This window comes from Pipistrellus hanaki (assembly GCF_964339955.1).
Source record: "Pipistrellus hanaki genome assembly, chromosome: 7".
In the NCBI taxonomy this organism is placed as follows: domain Eukaryota; kingdom Metazoa; phylum Chordata; class Mammalia; order Chiroptera; family Vespertilionidae; genus Pipistrellus; species Pipistrellus hanaki.
In genome coordinates this window covers 50269473-50289950 of record NC_140509.1, presented here as the reverse complement: position 1 = coordinate 50289950, position 20478 = coordinate 50269473, and the positions used below count along the sequence as shown (strand labels likewise).

The window sequence follows — 20478 nt, the reverse complement described above, 5'->3', positions numbered from 1 at the left end:
TTCCTTTCAGAATAACAGTACTATCCCTAATAGTTCTGTTTGAGGGTATCGAAAAGTAGAAAGCAAAAGAAAGATATTGATATTAAATGCTAATTTATGTTTAGAAGATAAATATTCTCTCCAATTAACCAAATATATACTGGTAGACTATATATTTCTCTATTAATCTGTGTACTCATTTTTTAAAATATATTTTATTGATTTTTCACAGAGAGGAAGAGAGAGGAATAGAGTTAGAAACATCGATGAGAGAGAATCATCGATCAGCTGCCTCTTCCACACCCCCTACTGGGGATGTGCCTGCAACCAAGGTACATGCCCTTGACCGGAATCGAACCTGGGACCTTTCAGTCCTCAGTGGACGCTCTATCCACTGAGCCAAACTGGTCCCGCTGTGTACTCATTTTTTATGGATAATTTCCAAGCTCAGGTATGTGTACATGAACGGCAGGAACAGAGTTTGTTCAGCACAGTAATTGTCTTGCTAAGTGTTGCAGGCAAACTGCGGACTTTTTTTCCTCACTTACTTTACTCTTTCCAATGTTGAATTTTTTTTCCAATGTTGAATTTTTTTTCCCAATGTTGAATTTTTAAATAAAAAGTACAGATAGCTACTTGCATTACCATCTAAAAATAGTACTGTCTAATGTCAATAGTAATGTGCATACTTCCATTGGACTAAGTATTAACAGGAGATTACTTAAAACAAAACTAGTATCTGATCACTCAATGTCTATGTACTGAGTACAGAACAATTAATTGGAAATTGAATCATCTTCATACATCAGTGATTTGGCCCATGAGGAAAGTACAAAGAACTCTTCAGTTAATCACTTTCCTAAAACCAAAATATCCACCAGTTTCTATAAACTCTAGGACTTCACCATTTGAAAACCATTATTCTTAATATGAGGACAATAAATTAAGAAGTATATTATTATCTCACAAAAAAGAGATGACTTATCTAAACATAGATTTGTTAACTTTAAAATTCTTATTTTTATGCAGGGAAAAGTGAACCCTAAACATAATTAAAGCATAAAAGACAGGTAATAGTTGTTTGTTTTTTTTTAATTAAATCAATGAATTAACTATTCTCAAACAATGTGATGTAATTCAATTAAAGGCCACTTTTCAAAGAGTTAAATTGTAATTGAGTTTACTTTGAAATCAAACCAATGCATTACAATTATGTTTATGGTAGGCACATGTTTAATTAAAATTCAGTAGTTGAAAGAAAAGTACCAATAGTTTGTATTCTCTGTTGGATGAAAAAATAAAATTGTGTGCCCTCTGATAAAGTAATACTGTTGATTTCTAAACATAAAAATGATCTGTAAATCGTTTTTTTTTAAACTATTTTACCATCCCGAAGGTTAAACATTATCAAGCGAAATAATAACTATTAACACACTGACACACCAACAAAATATGTGCATACAGTTCTGAGACAAGGCAAATTACATATAATAGGGAGAATTAAATAGCAAACATCTCCAAAGAAAGACACTAGTCTTGGATCCTGCCCAAGGTGCATTTTTGCTTTTTAAGAAGCAAACAACTCATTTCTGACGGGCTGTAAAGTTACTGTCACCATTAGCAGTGCCTTCCTACAGGGTGACAAAGCAAACCTTAGTTCCTGGGAAAGCTGGGAGTTATTGTTGCCATGGGGAACAGGGAATATATCAAATGTCATGAAAGAAAGAAAGATACACAAACTTCAATGCATCAGGTTTCTGAAAATCTGTCAAAGAAATATTTTCAACATAAAATTAATTTTGAAGTCTCTAAATTCCATTCAGAAACCTTTTTCATAGGGAGTTAATAAGTACAGGATTCTATGGACAAGAGAAAGGGCAATAGAAAATATTTCTTTTCTCTCTCTTTTTTTTTTTTAAAGGACAGCCACTTTATTTTAATATTTTTTAATTGAATTTTTACAGAGAGGAAGGGAGAGAGATAGAGAGCTAGAAACGTCAATGAGAGAGAAACATCGACCAGCTGCCTCTTGCACACCCCCCACCAGGGATGTGCCCACAACCAACGTACATGCCCTTGACCAGAATCGAACCTGGGACCTTTCAGTCTGCACACCTATGGTCTACCGCTGAGCTAAACCGGTTTCGGCAGCAAAGATTTCTTAGAAAATTACTGTTTTTTCTTAAAATGTATACTCTACAAAAAAAAAAATTCTTCAAAAAGCAATTTGAATGTTTTGATCCTAGAACATGTTTGCCTCTAAATTCAGACTGGAGGGTTTTACTAATTCTAAACCTATGTGTTATCAAAATTTTGAAGTTTTCAGTAAGAAGCTTATGAATTGCTATTAGCAGTTTCTGTGCTAGTGAGCCCTAATGCGAAAGTGGATATTCAGAAAGTAAAGATTTTTTAAAATCCTCTCCAGAGGATATTTTCCCATTGATTTTTAGGGTGGAACAGAGAGGGAAAGATGGAGAGAAATATCATTTGAGAGAAACACCTCTATTGGATGCCTCCTGCACAAGCCCTGCAACCAAGGTATGTGCCCTTGACTGTATGGAACCTGGGCCTTTTGGTCAATGCTAATGCTCTATCCACTGAGCCAAGCCAGCTAGGGCCAGAAACCAAAGATTTTAAAAGTTGGAATGAAGCTTCACTTGAAAATAAATATGATATATTTAAACTTTTAAAGGTTTGCAAATATAAATTATTTTTATTTATATTACTTATTGGGATTCTTAATGTTGGAAAAATTGATAAACATTCCATAAGATGGCTTTTTGTAGCCTCTTTTCTTTTACAAGATTTTCTGTAAGGACGTACAAGATAGGGGCTGATTTTATTATAAAAGTGTGATGAGGCAAACACATGGTTTATTGTTCATAGTCCTAAACACCAGGCCTTTAGCAAGAGAAATATATTATTTTCATCATTATGTTTTTTTAATACAATATTAAAATAAAACACTTTTAGTAAGAATGTATTAGGCTCTTTCTCGGTCAAAGAGACAAATAAATCTATTCTCCCAGTTTTCTTTTAATATAAATGTGATATGCAAGACATTATCATGAAAATAACCAGAAGTGATATTAAAACCTTGATGCTAAAGAAGGGGCAGGAGAGGTACACAGAATTACTTTTATTCTAACATGTCCACTTAGAAGCAAATACTCCCTCGTACAATAAAAATCCATTTAAATAACTGAAAAAGTGAAGAAGCAACAGTGGTTTTCCCCACCACCACCACTCCCCCCTTGGAAAGCATCTGTTGATATACATAGTGGTGACAAAGGACATTCAATAAGAAAATTCAACATGTGTCAGAATTCAGTGATTTTATTATTGCATTATAGTTTCTTAGAAGAATTGTTTTAAGTACAAGTGGTTATTTCCCCCCAAATGGCCTCTAGATATTTCATCTTGCAATGGAAATGCAGCATTATCATGTAGTGTCATTATCTCAATCCAAACATGTTTTGTGTAAAATCCTTTCAATTGTTTTTGAAGTTATAAGAATCTTCTGAATATTTCTTAACATTGTATGCTATTATTCAAGTGTTTACTTCCATCTGAAGCTGGTCTTTCCTAACCACATATCAAAGCATCAGAGGTAAGTAAGGTTAAACCATTCCTAATGATAGATCACATCCTAGTTATACATTCTGAAAACAATACAAAACCAAAAAGAGAAATACAAAAATAAAACTCATTTTATTATGAATACAAAGGAATTTTTTGTATTTCCCTTTTCCTTACTTTTTCCCCCCTCTCCTTCCAAGTGACACCAAATAATTCCACTGAAAGACTCACTATACAAACAGAGAATGGTCAGACCACGCATGACACTAGAACTTTGGCCCAGAATCTCTGGAGAAATTATCTTATGTAGACAAATTACAAGCTACAACCTCTGCAGCTATCTGCCCAGAATAATTAAAATTTGTTCAGTAACTGCTAGCTCCCTTCCTCCCTTTTGTACTCAGAATCTATCAAAGAAAGTTAAATGTGCCCTCCAACCAGTCACCCAAGATGCCTACTTCTAGTTAGCCTACTTCCGGTTTCCTCGGACCCCTAAGGAATTCCCCTTTTTCTGCTTTAAAGCTTTTCCACTCTCCTGCCTGACCTTGAATCTCTGCCATATGAAAGTAACGGTGGCTGGCTCCCTAGCAAGCCCTGAAAAATAACTACTGTTTGTTCTCACTTGATTGACCTTTGTTTATTTCCACACCACATGTTTATAAGAAGAAAAGTGTACAGATAGAATGATGATTATTTTTACTCTTTTTCGATGTAATATTGGAGTGTCAGAAAGTATTACATTACATTACACCACGTAGGAAAGCAGATTTGCCACTGGTGTGTTGTGCCTCTTTATAAGCTCAGACTTCAATGCTGTCTTCTCCTGCACTATCAGATCCTTTACCCCTGGATGCCCTGACCCACCACCCCAGTCTAAGGACTGCCTAACTGTGGGATTTCTCTGTACTCATTCTGTAGGCATGGAACAACCCTAGAAAAAAAAAATTAGGCTAAGAGAATACCTTTGCACCAGAGATTTGAGTAGCATTCTAGGTGAAGTATCTCTTATGATTCACATAGTGTTCTGCATTCATTCAACAGTCAACAAATAATTCTTGAGGATACAATTTGTGCCAGACACTTTGCTAGGCTTTGAATACATAAATAGTGGGTAAGAATACGTTTTTTTCCCCATTTAACGGGACATGTATTCTTGCTAGGAACACAGCCTTTTAAAAAGTGAACATGTAAATACATAATTCTATATTGTGGTAGGTATCAGAAAGGAATGGTATAGGGTACTCTGAGAAACTCAAATTTAATAGGGACTTTGGGGATGCCTATCTAAGGAAATAATATTTAAGCTGCCACCCTAAGAATGAATAAGAACTAGTCAGGCAAAGGAGATAGAGATGTGTATTCCAGACTGGGAAACTCTATTACCAAGTAATAGAAAACTTTAAGTCTGTGAGAAAATAAAAAAAATAGAAGCCAATGTAGCTGGAGCATAGAAAACATCTGAGAGGATTGTGAGAGGTGAGAGGGAGAGATAGGAAATGCACTGTAAATGGAAGGGTTTAAATAGAGGAATGGCATCAATTTGCTTTTGAAGACATTAGCTGGCTGCTGTGGCTTGCCGAATGGATCACAAGGAGGAGTAGGACAGAGAGGCTTGTTGAGACTCTAATGCAGATGTCCAGGTAAAAGGTCCCCTTGCTATAATTTCAGCAATGGATGTGGAGAGAAATGGATAAATTCTAAATATATTTTAAAAGTGGCATATATGCTGTGGTCTTTGACCTGAACAGAAGAATTCAAGCTGGGAAAGCCACTTATCTTATTTTCCTTTTCCTTCTTTTAAAAATTCTTTATTGTTTAAAGTATGACATATGTCTCCTTTTACCCCCATTGACCTCTCCCCAGCCATTCCCACTCTCCAGCACATGCCCTCACCCCCTACTGTCTGTGTCAATGGGTTATGCTTATATGCATGCATACAAGTCCTTTGATTGATCTCTTATCCCACCTCCCCACCCTCCCCTGCCTTCCCTCTGAGGTTGGATAGTCTGTTTGATTTTCCTTTTCTTATTATTAGTACTCAATATGAGACTCTTAAAGAAAGAATTTGTTCTATTATGGTACACTGCCTGAGGTAGACAGTTACCTACTGCTTTTTCTCCTTTATTCTCCCTCATCTGCTCCACAGAGGCACTTTCATGGCCCAGTGAGCTTCTTTGGACAGACGCGGCTGGTTGTTTACATGGTATTGGGGACTCTTCTTGGGCCATGGCTAACTGAGCTGGGTCCCACCCAAGGTCCCTGTTGAGGTAGAGTGGAAGAGATTCACATTGGTCTATGGGCAATATCTAAGTAAAAAGGATGTGTCCATAATAAAATTTTAACCCCAAGTTCATCTCCCCGAACATGCCCAGCCTCTCTGTCTGAAACACAATCTGTTTCTTCCTGCTTTATCTGTTCCACAATGATAAACATCAAAAGCATGAGCATTATTCCTATGAACTAAGGTTCATATTCCTAAGGTTCATATTTCATAAAATGATCCAAATGATGTGCAAACAATATATCTTTTTGATCACTTAATACTGCCCAATCCAAAATTATAGTTTTATGAGTTTATTTATTGCTGGCAGGTCTCCTTCACTAGAGTATAACCTTCATAATGGCACAAAATAGATGTTCTCTGACGATTAATTAAATAAATGAAATGTGCTGGTCAAAGAGGACCAAGACAGAATAGGAAAGGGCAGTAATATGAAAAGACATAATGGATAAAGCCAGCATTTCACACATTTTCTTTGTTTATTTTCCTCGCCCCATCATAGATCGTATTGAGAATAGTTAAAATTCTAGCCTGGCCCCTTATAAAGAAGGTATTTCCAGGTTTTCTTTAGAGATCATGAAATTCTCACTTCAGCCTAAGAGGGATGCCCTTTGAACTCTACTTTTTGAAATGAGGAATTTGGCTCTGGAGAAGTTGGGCAGAAGGATAAAGTACACATATGTGAATAGAACTAGAATTGTAATTTAAGCCTCCTGAATCACCATCCAGTGACCCTTCAAAACTGAGAGCTCTGTCTAGGTAGAAACTCTGTCTTTTCATCAATTAATTGGTAACTATAATTTTCAGGGAAAAAAATAAAAGTAAAATCAAAAGACTTATTAGTTCTCATGAGGCAAATATTGCTATTACCCATGATGCAGTTAAAGACATTTTCTTTTAGAGGTATTAAAAAAAAAATCTGTCCATAAATGGCAGAGTGAGAATTTGAGCCCAATTCCTTTGAATCTAGTCCTTGATCCCTTAACCATTCTACTAAATTAAAAATAAAAAAAGTAACTTTTGTTACTTAACTATTTCTACTGACTCGAAGTCAAATCTGCCACAATAGCATCTCAAAAATATTTACATTATTCTTAAGATCTGACTAAACTGAGTCCCACCTCTGTCTTTTAGGTTATAACTTCATGTACTAAGTTTTGAAGCTATTAAAAACATTTTATATGACATCTTTTGATACCCTTTTACTCTAACATGCTTTAAATTGTTCTCAATACTTTATCTGTCTTCCTAGGATATTTGTGACAATTTCTTTTTAATGTTAATTTCTCCCAATTATGTTTTCTCCAGTATTTGATTTGTACCTTTATTATTGTCTCCTCTTACCTTTATCATCTAGCTTCCCCAATACTTATTAAAATCAACACAATTTCTGGGGGTTAAAATAATGCCTTCTGCCTCTACTAATCTCTCACTTCCCCTCTCAGAATTTTGAATTCATGGTTCTATACTAAAATTATTCTAAACTACAATATCTCCCCAAGAAATCCTTGGGACTCCAGGCTATTATCTCTTTAAACTCACATTGCATATACCATTGCATTGCCAATATCTCCACATGGTGTTACTGTATGCCTCAAATCTAGCATTGTAGTTCTATTTCCCACTTGTACTGTATGTTTGTGTTTCATTTAATAATTTAAAGTAAATAAAGCGAATGCCTAAAGTACCTTTTCCAGCCCTTCTTCCTTGAGGCTGATCACATCCAAATCAAAATCTGTTCTTAAGCCATTGGTTTTATTGAAAGTTATTCTTCCTGTGAGACCTTCCCAATGTGCCTACAGAAAAAGAAACAAAAAAATTAGTAAATAAATAAGAGAAAACACTTTTCCAGAAAGAAAGAAAAAAAAAGGAAAACCTTTTCATTACTTCTCATAAACTTACATTGCTATGGAATTTTAAAAGAGAAAATCTCATTTAGCATAGTAAGAAAAATTTAGCCACTTATTATTATACTAGATGCCTGAAGCACAAAGATTAGTGCAGAACGGGACTGCCTTTCCCTGGCTGACAGCATAGCCTTTGTTCCCGCCTGGAGTCGCCTTTCTGCCTTCCTACACTTCCCAGAGGCCTGGAGCTGGTGGGGTGGTGAGAAATGCCTGTGGTGTTGCCATGGCGACAATGCAAGCTTCTGGTCCCCAGCCACTGGGCACCTGCTTATGCAAATTAGCCCACCATCTTTGTTGGGTTAATTTGCATACCCACCCCTGATTGGCTGGTAGACATCATGAAGGTACAGTCAATTTGCATTTTCTCTTTTAGTAGTGTAGCTAGTTAATAGTGAATATATCAATGGAGATTATAATGGAATTACTGTTATAAAATAGCACTTCTAAATTCATACTAATGTGAAAATAAATTTACCATAATGAAAGAAACTGACTCTAGGAAAACCTATGTTATAGGACTTTGATTATGCACTTCCCCCTTAGAATAACTAACTTATTACTTTAGTTTTTCTTAAGTGATAAAGGGAAAATGTATGAAAATTAGTTCCTCTAGTAGGAGATTTCCATATAGAAAGAAGTATATGTAATTATCTATTTAATGTATTCATCCCTCAATGGTAAACAAATATCTGGGCTTTTAATATATACATATATAAGAAGTTTACCCATTCTGCTGGCTATTTTGTCCAAAATAAGTGTTTTCCATTATTTATCATTTGAGAATAACTTGAAAAAAGGTTATATATGAAAAATTTGAGTACTGTAACATATACTCACAACTATAACTGACTGGCCAGATTACTATGATCTCTAAACACATAACAATTTGGCCACTCTGTTTGTGTGTGTATGTGTGTATGTATGTATGTATGTGCATGAATTCGTGCATTTGTGGGGTCTGGCCAGCCTGGCCAGGGGGAGGGGACATGGGCAGTTGGCCAGCCTGCTTGCTGGTCCAACTCCTGTTTGAGGGGACAATTTGCATATTAGCTTTTTATTATATAGAATATACACTGAGTAGCCAGATTATTATGCATTTAGAGATCATAATAATCTGTCCACTTAGTGTAATGTTTAAAAGAATATAGATTATGAACCAAAAGAAATAAAACCCAGTAGATCATGGAGAAATTTTCAATAAGGACTACAAATGGATGTTATCATTACTGCATTCCTTAGGATTCATGTGTTTCTTTGGTTCTTATGGATAGATATTCTAAAATAGTTTAAGATAATAAATTGTAAATAAATAGGAAAAAGCATAATGCATACATATATGCACATTGTAACATGCCATCAATAGGCTTAAACATGTATTAATTTGGTCTCTCATAAGGAAGAAAAATGTATTTTTAATCCAATTTCTTCCAAATAAAATAATTTCAGATAATTAACAAAAATGCAAATTAGTATAAAAATAGACAGGGTGATCAAGAAGTACAAGAGTGAAAGTGTAGAATAGCAAAACCAATGCGGGATACAGACAGCACGAGAACATTTACATCAGGTGAAACTGAACATCTAATAAAAATCAATCACAAATTCAATCTTGAACTTCCTAGAAACCAGAATAAAGAAAATGCGATGAATAAATATACAGGGCCCATGATTTAAAACATACCAACTCTCCAGGAGAAGCACAGCTTTCCCTGGCACTGAGACCTGAGAGAAATGTTTGCTTTGGTCCTCAGAAAGGGGACATTGTGTGATTTAGTGGACAAGGTCCTCGCTAACACCCTACAATAAACGCAATAGTGAGTTTCCTACAACTGCTTTTTATAGGGATGTTTGACACATGCCTCAATACTCAGGTGCTGCATTCAGAAAAGACTATTCTTCAGCTAGCCACACTGGTGCACCAAGCCTGCAGCTCTCTGACACGGTTTTAAACCTGAAGTAAATGTGCAGGTGGAACAATAAATGAAAAGCAGGTTCTACAGGGAGTATCATGTCACCTATCTGAGACTCCTATAAGAATTACACAAGGAAAGTTTAAGGATATTCTTTTCCAAAGTACCGGAGACTCTTTAATTATGATCCTGTTTGCACTTTTACTTTCATAAAGAATAATTAATTATATGATGATCTGATGATTTTCTGTAAGCCATTAATGAAAAACCTTATATGATAATAATACCTGTGATTTTTCATAGCAAAGATTAAATAAACTTTCATTGTTAAACTTTCATCTAAATATTCCTGTTTTAATCATATGAAAAGTATCCTAAGCTGACAAAGGAATTTCCTTCACAATAGGGAGAATAGAAAAAAGATGTGTGTCTGTGTGTTTGTACGATTTTTAAGAATTTTCTTTTTCTTTCTCAGTATGTACATAGTCTATTACTACAACAGATGTAGTAAGGAATAATATATGGCCATAAGAATGGTTGCATCATGCAATATAAATTTTGCACTTCCATAAATATATATTATGTTTTATGTTAATTCTTAATTAAAATAACTAGTCATATTGACTGAGAACCACAGAACTAAATAATAGTTCTTTAAGATTTACAGTGTGGGTATAACTTAATGTAGTGTAAATGGCATGCATGTGAAATATTCATTACATGTTATTTTGCCTAAAACATAAACAAGCATAATTTAAACATTTATACCTCCACATAAATGAAAAGTAACACATATAAAGATTCAGAAAGGTGAAACTCACAATATGCCATGAATCATAGGTACAGATTTTTATCTGTTTGCACAAGTATAAATTAATGGACATCCTTTTTGAAGGATGTCCATTAATTTATCAAGTAATTTTCCCCTTTTGTTTCATATCATTAAGTAAAAAGTGTTAATTTTGCTTCTATTGTGAAGAAAGAACGTTTAATTTAAAAGATAAAAGTAAAATGTGATCCGTTAAGAAAACTGCAAAAAGCTCAATGCCTTCAGCCTGAAGACAAAGGAGACGGGGGCGACTGGCAGCCCCTGACATACCTCTTTAATGAGGCTCATGAAGCGGGTCCCAAAGCGCCAGGGTTTGTGTCGATTACACTGCAAGGAGCTGACTGTCATCTGGGGAAACTGCTGGACTCCCACAGACACCACGTGCACCGCGTCATACATCAGAGCAGCATCGGTCTGAAAGCCAAGAAGAAAGGAAACGTGGAGTCAATAACACAAGTGAAACCCATGGACCTGGTTTGGAACTGAAGAAAAGGAGGAGATGAGAGAAATAGATGCCCAGAAGAGCATGGTATCTTCACATGCTCTGGTTATCTTAAATAAGATATTATGATCAAATCACTACATCAGCTCCATTAGAATATTTGACAACCATCTTTTTTCCTAATGTGATAACCCAATTTCATGTTGTCCTACTACAACTGTTAAAGAAATGTCTGAAGACATTCATTACTTCATGTTTGTTACTACCTCTGTTTCCATCTTATTGTCTCACTACACCTACAGACACACACACACTGAATGCAATTGTTAAAGTTTTGAATGGCTACACAGATTACATATTGTACATAAAAATTAATAAGTAAACAATTTCCTTGTGTAGGACAAACAAAATATGGTAGGAGATTCGCCTAAAAATATAAAATATAAACCCTGATCTCTTCTTCAATCAATTTTTCAAAAGGTTTAATCTCAGAAATGATGCTACAGTTTTGAATTTCAATCCATGTATTAATCCCTTTTCAAGAAACTAAGCTTAATCCCCTCCACTGTTTTCTTTTCCCAAAATTTCCATAAGTTCATTTTGGCTTCTCAAGTAAAAGGAACATGAATTCTATCATGTTTGCACCTGCTCCAATGACTGACCACTTTAGAAGTTGATGGTAAAAAAAAAAATAAGGTGTTTATAAGTCATAACAAACTAGAGTATCATCGACTGTCAATGCTGTGTGAAGTGGACCCTCACATTGTGTTTAATGGATCTAAGCCAGGTTCACTACCTACAGAAGAGGGCCATACTGACAGTGCTGGTAGCAATGAACTTTGGGCCATCTGCTTGGCATGCCTGGGAATAACAGCACATATTTCCTCTTCTCATTCACACAATTAGTGAGCTGTGAAATGAATTCCAAAATGAATAGGAACCCTGCAGTTTATAGCACTCTCCACAATACAATACAAAAATGAGTACACAGGGTACCTTTCATGCAAATGGATCCTAAGGAGCTCTACCACATAAAACGGAAGGCAGCTAAAGAGCACAATGCAACGATAGACCATGATAATAATACTATTTTGTAGTTCATAAATCTCTAGAGAATAGAGCTCAAATTCATAACCTTTATTTTGTAGGTATCAGCTGACTGTTTTCACATATTCTGAGGGCTGAATAGTGACAACTGGACTAGTGGGATTGATAGGAGTGCATGGTAAGCCTGAGGTTTAGACTGATATTTGTCTTTGGCCTGAGTTAACAATCAGAGGATATATTTCATATGCCACACAGGTGGCCATAAAAATAGTCACTAAGATATAAAAGATGCACTTGATGCAAAATAAAATTAATTTTAAAACATCACTATTAAAAGGTATAGAAAAAAGAACTCTGTCAGACACAACTAAATGAAAGATAAAGGGCATTTTGCAATATGCACCACAAGGTAGCATTTAAAAAATCCATGTTCTTTAACTCATTAATTACCCTAAGAAAATCAAAGATAAGAACAAAAGCTACCTATAATATTTACTTTTAACAACAGATAAAAATGGGAACATGCTGCATGTTCAAAATAAAACAGTAATATCACAAAGATATTTTATATAACCATTAAAAACCATGTTTTGAAAAATAATCAATTAGATTGAAAATCAGAAGTGATAATCACTTCTGAGTGTAAAAATAGATAGTACACAACTATATTTCCATCATTAACCATTACATACATCTTTATAATACTTGACATGGATATTTAATTTATTTAATTCTCACAATAGTGACTTAATAAAAACACTACTGCTGCTCCATTTTACAAGTGACAAAACCAAGGTTGAGAGAAGTTAACTAACCAAAGTCACACAGTTGAGATAATATTCCTATTATCCTGACATGAGTTACTGACTTATTGACTAATCTAAATTTATAACAATAGGAAAAAAAATTGCCTAATTCAGAATTTAAACATCATTTTGCGGTCATAGTTTCATTGTCCAGATCAGAGGACACACTAGTTGATAATCTATTTGAGATTTGTGATTTTAAGTCTAATTATATAAGAAATAAAATATTGACTAATCTACAGGGGGACAAACCTATGTTAATAGTTATTTATATGGAAAAAATAATAATGCAAGAATAAACTTTCACATACACACAATGTAAACCTACTTTTTCCAACTATTGTATAAGAAAGTCCTAAATTATTTTTAAGTAGTGAAAAAGTTATTGATCAAATTACTTCTCAAATTACCAGTCTAAAAATATGTTGATGTATGATAAAACAAGAACTATTTCTTAAGAACTATATCTTCTGAAACCATTCTTTATGTACTTCCATCAGTTTAGGGGTTTTTTTTTCCATCCTACTTTTAGACCAGTTTTATGTGACAATATAGGTTTTCTTTCCATTTAAATTTGATATCCTGTCAGACTTACCTTTACTTTCTTCTTTGTAAAACTAGAAATATGCAAATTCTTCCACCTTTCTTTTAAGTTTTATTTTATGGTTTAAAGTACTGCGTATAGTGTTACATATGTCTCCTTTTTCCTCCATTGACCTTCCTCAGGCCAACCTACCCCACCTTCACATGCCCTCACCCCCCTTGGGTCTATGTCTATTAGTTATGCTTATATGCATGCATACAAATCCTTTGGTTGATCTCTAAATTCCACCCCAAATCCATCCCCTTGCCTTCCCTGAGGTTTGACAGTCTGTTCGATGCTTCTTTGTTTTTGTATCTATTTGTGTTCATCAGTTTATCCTGTTCATTATATTCCACAAAGGAGTGAGAGCATGTTATATTTATCTTTCTCTAACTGGCTTATTTCACTTAGCATGAAAAGTTGTGAGAAATTAGTGGTTTCTAAAATGTTTTATTATTTTCACAATAATGTGTATGCTTTAAAATTTATATTAGTAATATTATTAGTTAACATCTGTTTATTATTTACTATGTGTGAGGTATTCTCCTTAAACCATGTCCTTTACTTCTCATAACCATTGTCCAGTTGGAAATCCACTGAATTTATATCTAGTCAGAAACCAAGGCAGAAAACACTTAAGTAGCTGGCCTAAGATCATATCATATAGGGGCATCTGAATTTGAATCCAAACAATCTATCCAGAGTTCACATCCTGCCCTCTAGATATTTGCTCAGTGCTCTACATTTAATAAAACAAAACAATACAAATAATTTTTGAAGTTACAAAATATAATAAATATTAATAAGTACTTGAATGCAATAATATGTGTAATTTCTTATAAGCAATAAATATTCACATCATAAACATGTACTGCAAAGTAAGGAAAGATATAGATTGTGGAGAATTGATAAATATAAATTCACAGACACAGAGAGAAATACATGAATGTCTGGTATTGGGTCAATAATAGATTAGTTAGGAAGTTAGTAATGTTAACCAGGAACAAACTGATAAAAGAAATAGATTTCCTCTATTCGGTTGCTGTTCAGAAGATTTTCCAAAGGGCAGAGCATTTTTTCAGGATCAGGCTTAAAGGGCCTCTCTTACTATCAGTTCTAAATGATAGAGATTGATAGAGCTGTTCTTGCTAAATCTTCCACTCTCTTATATTGACTCTAAAATCCCTTGTCTGATTCTTCTCTCAATGAAAAAAAAAAAAAAGAGAGAGAGAGAGAGAGAAAAGAAGAGGAGACATATAGGTTAATTACTTTGTCATCATTTTTATATTACCATTAAGTTACTTTGCATGCTTCCTCTATATCACACAACCATGTTATTTTATTTTACATGCATTCTAAAAAAGACCATAGGATTTACAATAGAAACTTGGCAAGGTTAAAGTAATTCTCTCAAAATATTATCACCTTGAGAAACAAGACTCAGAAAACAAGAGTCAAGCCAAGTTTAGCTCTTAGAACTACACTCCAAACTTTCATAACAAGACTATGGCAGAAATAATACTCAGAAACAAGACTTAGAAACAAGAATCAGGCAAGGCCTAATTCTTAGAACCACCGTCCTCACTATTGTAATTGACTGCCTCCCTAAGCCATATTCCCACTGAAACTGTGAAAAACAGAGGAGGGAAAAGTGATGGCAGCAGGGCTCGTATTATCAGAGGCTCTGCTGAATATGAAACAATTATGCCCTAAAGTCCCACGGAGAGAAAATATGTCCCTGAGCTGATATTCAAATAAAAGTTCATTTGGTTCCCAAGTCAGATTTTTGTTTCTTTCTACATCATAGCTATCTCTAAAGAAAGTTTCAAGGTTAAGCATAATTGCAATTTAACCAATTAAATTAATATGAAAAATGTGTACAATTTGGCTATTAAAAATTCATATGAGGGGGTGAGATAAAGTTGTAGTCATTCGCATCCGAAACTACAAAGACAAAAGCTAAGCAGAGGAAAAAATCTCAGCAGTGAAGACAAAACAATCTGTCCTATTTTCTCTCTTTCAAGGATAATTACTCATTTATACATAAATAGATCATACTTATTGGAAAGCTAGAATATCTGTTCACCCTGGGAATACAGCCCAGAAAAAAAGTGCGATTTAGACAGATACAGACAGAGCAACGTGCAGGCCTCTGTGCTTCAAAGCTGGGTCAAGCATCTATCGATAGCAATTGGAACCCCCTAGAGAGCCTATAATACCTCCGACTACATTGGAGTTGGAACTTTATTTTTCTTTCTAAAATAATTTCATTAATCTACAAAGAATGTCTCTCAGTCAAAATCTGGTTTTTCAAACCTTTAAAATTGTGCACTATAGTCCTACACATTTCAGTAAATCTGTAGTGATCTTTCTAAATGGTAGCTTACAAGATCGTGAAAAGTGCCTCTGCATACATTTTAATAATGCATTAACCATCTCACTGATGTATTGGTGTGGTTATCTTATCCCTCATCTAATTGCTTTTAGGCACAGAGTGTGTAACTGGGATGCAGGTGGGAGAATGACAGATGCTAATATCTATGGCTGAGCAATTGCCACAAAAATTGGTTTAGTCGTCCAGTGCCATTTTCATCTATCTCAGATAAGACTTTAAAGTATTGAAAGAATAGTGATATACTCTTACATTTCTTTTAAGCACACTACAAGTTTTTAAATAATTGAAGAATCAGAGAAATTTGATGCTCTCAAAAGTTTCAAATGATCAAATGACTATTGTGAAATATTTTTTTAAATTTTGTATGTATAACTAAAGCATTTCCTAATATGTAGAAGCAGGAATGATAATGGATGCTGTGAATAGTTAAAATACTTCAACCCTGTTTCCCCGAAAATAAGACAGTGTCTTATATTAACTTTTTCTCCCAAAGTTGCGCTAGGTCTTATTTTTAGGAGATGTCTTATCTTTCCATGCACTAGGTCTTATTTTTGGAGGATGTCTTATTTTCGGGGAAACACGGTATATACTTAGATTTTATTTACAGAAGAGTCTGGTACTAAGCACTAATTACCAGGTATGTACCTGTTGCATGCACATGTTATTTCTGTTTCTGACCATTAAACATCTTTTTTTTGTGAGGTTCTGTGACAGATGTTCTAGGAGTTACAAAAAATAAAACAGTTTATATCTCATTAAGCATGAGGCAAAAATTAGATATGAACAATCCTGAATTACTACAATCATAGGAGGGGACAATGGGACATAAAATCTCTCAGATACACTAAAAACTTCTCCCAGCAAAAAGCTTTCAAAATTATTTATTTTTCTTTCCAAAGAGGAAATATTCTTCTGGAATGTTCTATCCCTTGGGAAGCATGGCTTTGGGGCCCCTACTGGATTTGACTGGGGGAACTTCAAACATTGCCTCTTCAATTTTACTTTCTCTATTATGATACATAGAGTTCCATATATGACAATGCCATCCTCCTAAAGCACTTTGTGCATGTTTAGATTCTTACCCTGGGCTCCAAACACCCACAATGTTGTATGTAATACTTTACATGTAAATGTAACCACTCTTAAAAGTGTTGTGATTTTTGTTGATATCTTGATTGTAATGATGGCTACATTGGTGTATATGTATGTCAAACTTATAAAAGTGTACAATTTAAATTTGAGAAGTTATAGTATATCAATTTTACTCCAGTACAGCTATCAAAAAGGTAAAAAAATGTAATTCTTCACTTTTCTGGAAAGATAGTTTATAGATTTCATTTTATTCTAGAAATATCCCAAACCAACCATAACTAATATGTATCTTCTTTATTCATTGCACATTCTAGTTTTAATAAAACTGTTTATGCTTTATCATGTTTATAGCATTTTTTCAGATAACCATACCTTTCTTTGTAATACTCCACATGATATTCTACACATTTCCTTACCTATAGTAACAATATAAAAGCATTTTTTCCAATATATTGATTGATTCAACCAAAAAGTTCATTTAAACTGTAAAAGAAATGGGTATTATGGAGTTCTGAATAACAGTCACACCTGGCCATTTAGTTAGAATATATTACCTCCCAGAGGTACAGTGAACCAAATCTGCCAGCAATTCAGACCTGGGAGGAATGTGAGTACAGCCTCTGTCCCGTTTCTAAATGAATTTATAGTAACAGCTCTGTGAACACATTTATCTTTTCATTAAATAAGTGTGGGCAGGTCCCCTTTGAGATCTGAATGCTAGCTGGCAGGTGGCAGATCCATTCTGAAACTCTTATCTAAGATTTTGCTCACTTCTGATTCCCATCTGAATTCAGTGCATAGCACAAAGAGAACAGTCTAATAAATAGAATTTAAGTGTACAAATGCTGCCTCTTTCATTGACTTGATCTTTATCCAAAACAAAATAATCAAAAAATGTAAATCCCCCATTGCCTTGTTTCCTCATTTCTTAGTTGGAAATTAAAAATTGTGATCTGGCATAACACTTCCATATTGGAAAGCCCTCTTTTAAAAAAGCAGACAATTCCAGGAGAAAAACAAAAACATCTATTGATTCTTTGATTTGAAGATGCAGATATTAAGGGTGGTGGGGAAAGAAGGGTGGATTCTGACCCCTGAATCTTCCTTGTAGAGTCAGCACAAGCCTAAATGAGATGGAGATCAGCCCCCTTCTGAGCAAGAGTAAGGGCCACACGTGGAAGGCAAGCTGGTGCTCACTCATTCAGCTGGCACGCTGCACTCAGCACTCTGCCTGGCACAGAGCAGGTGCTAACAGAACAGAGGGACTGAGGAAGAAATGTCCTCAGACCCAGTCGGGAGCTAATTGTCAGAGACAATTCTCCCAGTTACACTGCAGCTGCCATTAGGCTTTCTCTTTGTGCTATTCTGAAATGGAGTTCTTTGCTGGCAGCTGCATGGGGTGCACAGAATACATGAGATAATACTTTAAAGTAGTTTGCACAATCCCTGGCACATGGTGCATAGGCAGGTGTTTGATGATGATGATGATGATGATGGTGATGATGACCAGAAGATCAGTAATCTCTTCAGCATGGATACTATCCAAAAGAAGGAATCTATTTAAGAAGTATAATGTTTCAACCTTTCTACACCCACTGTTAGCCTAAATGAAGGACAGGCCTCATGCTGTTCAAAAGCAGACCACAGTCTGGAAGGAGAGGAGCAGGAAGGAAATTATCCTACAACAACCTGATTCTTATAAAATGTGGTATGTACACGACACCACAATTCAGAGCTCAAAAAAATTACTGAATACACAAGCATTATGTGACACATATAGGATTAAAGAACTAATATAAATGACAAAAACAGTAGTGTCTTGCATTTGTTACCAAACAAAGAGCTGCTGTTGGACAGATCATTGCATAGCAGCCATGTACAACTGAACAAAACTACCTCATACTTTTGTCTAGTTTTCAATTTCTTTATATGTAAGAGGATGGGCTAGAACCCAGTGGGTTATAAAGTTGTATTAAATTGTATTCTAGAAAACTCGCATTTCATTTTGACTTTATTTTGGCCTTTGTAATATAATTTCTCTATCTTCACCCCCATAGTTCTTCATGCTTTGTGTGCTTTATAAAAAACTTTGTATCAACATTTCATATAAATTAATAAATAATGAAAATAAAGTTACTTTGGTCAACCATTGTGCTATTACTCTAGGCAATACTTTTATTACATTTCCTTTATTTTAAATTCACTGTTAAATTTCTCACCTATATGAAAACCCACCTCAGCCTCCTGATACTCTGCAGAGAAAAACTAAAAATCTTTTTCTCTCCTCTCAAAAGTCATTCACTAATACCCCAATATTTTTTCTTCTTTTATATCTTCTTGCACAGTCAGAACACAGACATCCCTACACGTTAGGTTTTGAACTAACCAGCAAGCTTTCTATGTTGCCAATTAGTTGAATAGAAGGAGACTCCAGAAACTTTAAGATGGAAAAATATTAAAGAAATAAGAATTTTTGTAGCTACCTGTATGGATCCAGTACCTACGTACCCACGAGGACTGAAGTGGATAAGAGCTTAAAATGAATATTTAAAAAGAAGAAGAGGGGAAATAATAGAATGGGTTCAGCCTCAGAGTCAAATTGATGAGTTAGAAAGAAATTCAAGTTCAGCAACGCTCTGAAGGTCAAGTGCCGGAGACATCATGAGATGACAGTGCTGCCGGGATTCAGCAAAGAAAGAGCCTGGGCCAGGATTAATGCTGTGCATACTTCATGTATTCATTTGTTTGGTGTTCCTTAGAATTTGTGGATTCGAATACATTTTTATATCTCTTCAAACTTATGCTCTCTGGCTTAAGCTAAAAGTTAGCATCCCTCCCCCCAAATAAATAGTTAACTTATTTCAAACAACAACTAGCAAAATATACTCTAAAATGTGGCCAATGCTAATTTTGACAGAAGAATTGGTTCTTTATGTTTACACTAGAGGCCCACTGCACAAAGAGATTCGTGCAATAGGTCTTCCTTTCCTTGGCTTCCAGCACCGGTTTTCCCTCAGCACTCAGGACGCAGGCCTTCGCTCCGTTCAGAGTCTGCCATCTTCATCTTCACTGTAGACATTGTCTTTACTGCTGCACTCTGCTCCTGTAGATCCCTTCCTTCCTACCCACCGCCGCCCTCCCTCTTTTAGAGGTGTCCTGCCCCACCTGGCCACTCTGTGTCTGGAGCAGCTGGGCAGCTGCCATCTTTGGCCGTCTAATTTGCATACTCACTCTGATTGGCTGTGGGTGTAGTGGAAGTACATGTTTGTCTATTATTAGGTAAGATTTTACAATTTTGAACTTTCTACCTTCCAAGAGCTTTTGCCAGATACCACATTCCTTATCAACACTCAACAAGATAATTTTACAAACAGCAGGATTTCCCTGTAAGCTTTTAGAGCTTTATAAGGTAAGAAATTCAGTCCATGGAGTTTTAATGTTGCAATTGTGAAAGCTTTAGAAGATAACTATTTTGCACTCTTTCCAAGAATTATATGTATTTCCCACAAATATTTTCCATATAATTTTCTTTCTTTCCTACATATATCTTAAAAATGTACCATTTCCAAGCAGAAAATTCTATTTGTTTTTACTGTCACACTTACTAAACTCCTTTAAATATTTATAT

At 35.0% G+C, this 20478-nt stretch overlaps 1 protein-coding gene across 5 annotated transcripts in view; it reads right to left on the bottom strand.

Moving 5' to 3' along the window:
• The window catches only part of GRIK2 (glutamate ionotropic receptor kainate type subunit 2), a 526713-nt gene that overhangs the window by 179460 nt on the left and 326775 nt on the right, over positions 1-20478 (bottom strand). For all 5 annotated transcript variants that reach the window (XM_084889359.1, XM_084889360.1, XM_084889362.1 and 2 more), the window contains exons 8-9: positions 10756-10899; positions 7528-7635 (exon numbers count right to left, since the gene is read on the bottom strand). In XM_084889359.1, coding sequence (XP_084745485.1) covers positions 7528-7635; positions 10756-10899 — 252 coding nt within the window. The remainder of the gene's footprint in view (positions 1-7527; positions 7636-10755; positions 10900-20478) is intronic.